At 45.3% G+C, this 3,588-nt stretch overlaps 1 protein-coding gene across 1 annotated transcript; it reads left to right on the forward strand.

Annotated features, from left to right (window-relative positions):
• Positions 1-306: 306 nt before the first annotated feature.
• Positions 307-3,588, forward strand: LOC103433022 (scarecrow-like protein 28). The gene has a single exon (XM_008371249.4). It carries the CDS (start codon positions 1,196-1,198, stop codon positions 3,245-3,247), a length of 2,052 nt encoding a protein of 683 aa, XP_008369471.2. The 5' UTR covers positions 307-1,195; the 3' UTR covers positions 3,248-3,588.

Genomic DNA, 3,588 nt, shown 5'->3' on the forward strand with positions numbered 1-3,588 from the left:
TTAAACAGAATCCAAATATAAAAAAAAGCCCCAATGATGATTGTACTCGAACGGTCGAGTGAAGTGCAGGCAGGAGGAAAGCAGGCACAGGCACGTGCGCACTACGTGTCCACACAACCCCATTTCCGTACACCAAACCCCCCCTTCCCCCCAACGGTCATATTTCACCGACAACCCCCAACGGTCATATACCCCATCTCTCTCCGCCGTCGGATCTCAATCACACGGCCCACAAATCCCAACTCCCCCCTCAGTCTTTTCCCAACACCCTTTTCACTCCTCTTTGCCCTCCATTTTTTTCACAATTTACAAAATTAAATAAAAATTTCCATGATCGAGACAGTCATGGAGATTGTCTAGAGAGAGAGAGAGAGAGAGAGAGAGAGAGAGAGAGAGAGAGAGAGAGAGAGAAAGAGAAAGAGAGGGCCAAAAGCCCTGTTAATATATAAAAACACAAGTGTTCTATGGTTTTCGGTTCTTTTGGGTAGAGAGAGAGTGACAGAGAGTGACAGAGAGAGAGAGAGAGAGAGAGAGAGAGCTGCTTGATCTTCATCTTTTTCACGCATGCAAGCTTAAAGTGTTTTTGGGTTCTGCTTCATCCATGGTGTTGTTTTCCATGGGGGATTCAAATGCTGGTCTGGGCCTCAAAGTTTCTCAGAGTTTGATCATCCGCCATGTATGTATCTGCATTATTCCATATCACTCCGTTTTTTTCTCCATGGTGATCCAAAATCAGACCTTTTCTTCTTCCCAATGAGCTTTCTTTGAACGTTTCGGAATCCGATGATCTTGTTGTTGTAGGAATTTATGAAAATTCTTTGATTCTTTGATTTGGGTTTGGAATTTTTTAGCATAATCTCTTCTTTGTTGCATTAAAAAAACACACATATAGGAAAAACAACACTTACACACAAACACCATTTGATTGATTTATTCACTCATCGGATTCCTATTTGTTGATTTTTTCACACACTCACTCACATAGTCTATCTCTCTGGATTTTCTCTTTTAATCTCACACATTCATTCAAAAGTTCATACATTTTTCGAAACCCGAAAAGAAGAAGAGAAAGCTAGGGAGATCAAAAAAGAAATTGAAACAAAAAACATTGGGTGGGTGGATCTTTAGCTGCACAGAAATTAACCAAAGATTACCAGAAGAAAATTGAAAAAAAAAATTAGGAAGATCATAGAATATGTTGGCTGGGTGCTCTAGTTCCACATTGTTGTCACCAAGGCATAGATTGAGGAGTGAAGCAGCGGCCCAGTTACAAGCTTGCAGTTTCCAGCTACCATCGATGAGCACGCAGAGATTGGACTTACCATGCAGTTTTCCCCGCAAGGACACCTCAAGGTCGCAACCCATTAGGCCTGTGGGGCTTTCGGTTGAGAAATCGATCGATTCGAAGGCGGGCGGTTGTTCTCTGAAGCAGAGCATCCGGCTGCCTCCTCTGGCTACCAGCGGTCCTGTGACGGCAACAGCGGCGTTCGTGGAGACAGGGAAGGAGAATCATGAACAGTTTTGGGGGGAGAAGAAGAGAGGGAAGAGGTTCGCGGACCCGGTGGATGATGATGAGTCTTTCAGAAAAAGGGCAAAGAGGAAAAGGGGTTGTGGGGATAATGGCGGTGACGGCGAAGGCGGCGGTGGTTTGAGTTTAGGCCAATTGGGTGGTGGGAATTTTTGGTTTCAGCCTGGCTTCCATCTCCCTCCAACGACGACTCAGCCTCCGTTCTCTCTGACATGTTCAGGGGATGAAGAGAGGGTTTGTTATGTTCCGGCAGAGGAGATTTCGCAGCCTCTTCCGTTGTCGAACAATCCTTGGTTGGACTCAATTGTGACTGAAATTACTGACTTGGGGAAGAAGGATGGCGGCGGCGAGGCTAGCCGTGGACTGGTGGGGGAAGGGTCAGCAGGGTCGAGTACTTCATCGGAGAGCCAGAGCTTGGCTTTGAGGGTAAATGTGAGTGCCTCCGAACACGACACGGGTAACGGTACTCGGAATCCTTTTGTCCCACATGGAGGAGCAGGGGTTGTGGCAGAGGAGGAGGAGGATGATGAGAGTGAGGCAGAGCATCTAGGGTTTGAGCTTGTCAGCTTGCTTACAGCTTGTGTGGAGGCAATTGGGTTGAAGAACATTGCAGCAATCAACCATTTTATAGCTAAGTTGGGGGAGCTTGCTTCGCCGAAAGGAAGCGCTATAAGCCGGCTTTCTGCTTATTACACTGAGGCATTATCTCTGAGAGTCACAAGGCTTTGGCCTCATGTGTTTCAGATCAACGCTCCTCGAAAGTTTGATCGAAGGGATGAGGACTCTGGGATTGAGCTGAGGCTTCTAAACCAGGTTAGCCCAATTCCAAAATTTGTTCATTTCACTTCAAATGAGATACTGCTGAGAGCTTTTGAAGGGAAGGACAGGGTTCACATCATAGATTTCGACATCAAGCAAGGGCTGCAGTGGCCCAGTTTGTTCCAGAGTTTGGTGTCAAGGACCAATCCTCCGAGCCATGTTAGGATCACGGGGATAGGGGAGTCGAAGCAAGAGCTCAACGAGACAGGAGATAGGCTTGCTGGATTTGCTGGGGCACTGAACCTACCTTTTGAGTTCCACCCGGTTGTGGATAGGTTGGAGGATGTGAGGCTTTGGATGCTTCATGTCAAGGAGCATGAGAGTGTGGCTGTGAATTGTGTTTTCCAACTGCACAAGACGCTTTATGACACGACAGGAGGAGCGCTGAGGGATTTTTTGGGACTCATTCGAAGTACAAACCCGACATTAGTCCTTATGGCAGAGCAAGAGGCCGAGCACAATGAGTCTAAGTTGGAGACAAGAGTCTCCAACTCATTGAAGTACTACTCTGCCATCTTTGACTCGATTGGTTCTAGTCTTCCCTTGGAGAGCCAGGCCAGGATCAAAGTAGAGGAGATGTTTGCACAAGAAATTAGGAACATCATTGCTTGTGAAGGAAGCGACAGGCTGGAGAGGCACGAGAGCTTTGAGAAGTGGAGGAAGTTGATGGAGCAAGAAGGGTTTCGATGCGTAGGGATAACGGAGAGGGAAATGCTTCAGAGCCAGTTTCTGTTAAAGATGTATGCTAGTGAGAATTACACCGTGAAGAAGCAAGAGAAAAACGGAGCAGCAGAAGCACTTACTCTAAGTTGGATGGATCAGCCTCTTTACACAGTCTCAGCATGGACACCAGTTGATGCAGCAGCAGGCAGCTCGTCATCATTTTCGCAACCAAGTTAAATAGCCGTGGATTTTAGTTTCTTCGTACACAATACAGTCACTTTTGATTCCATTGTTGCATACAGAAAAAAGGGATACAGAATTCTTTGTAGGTAGGGGAAATCTGTCACAAGTATTCATTCATTCTTTTGTTGCAGATAAATCTTCGTCCGATAGTGTCAGAATCATTTGTTTTGTAAGAATTACAGCAGTTGTAGGTTGATATTTGATTTCAATTCTTTGCAGTCCATGTTGTTGTTAGTATTCAGAGTCAATCGAATTTCTGTTTATTCTTTGATTCTTTATGTAATGTTGAAATTCTTTATTTAAATAAGTCAAGTGAAGTGAAGTCACATTATCTA

This window comes from Malus domestica, chromosome 04 (genome assembly GCF_042453785.1).
Source record: "Malus domestica chromosome 04, GDT2T_hap1".
NCBI lineage: Eukaryota > Viridiplantae > Streptophyta > Magnoliopsida > Rosales > Rosaceae > Malus > Malus domestica.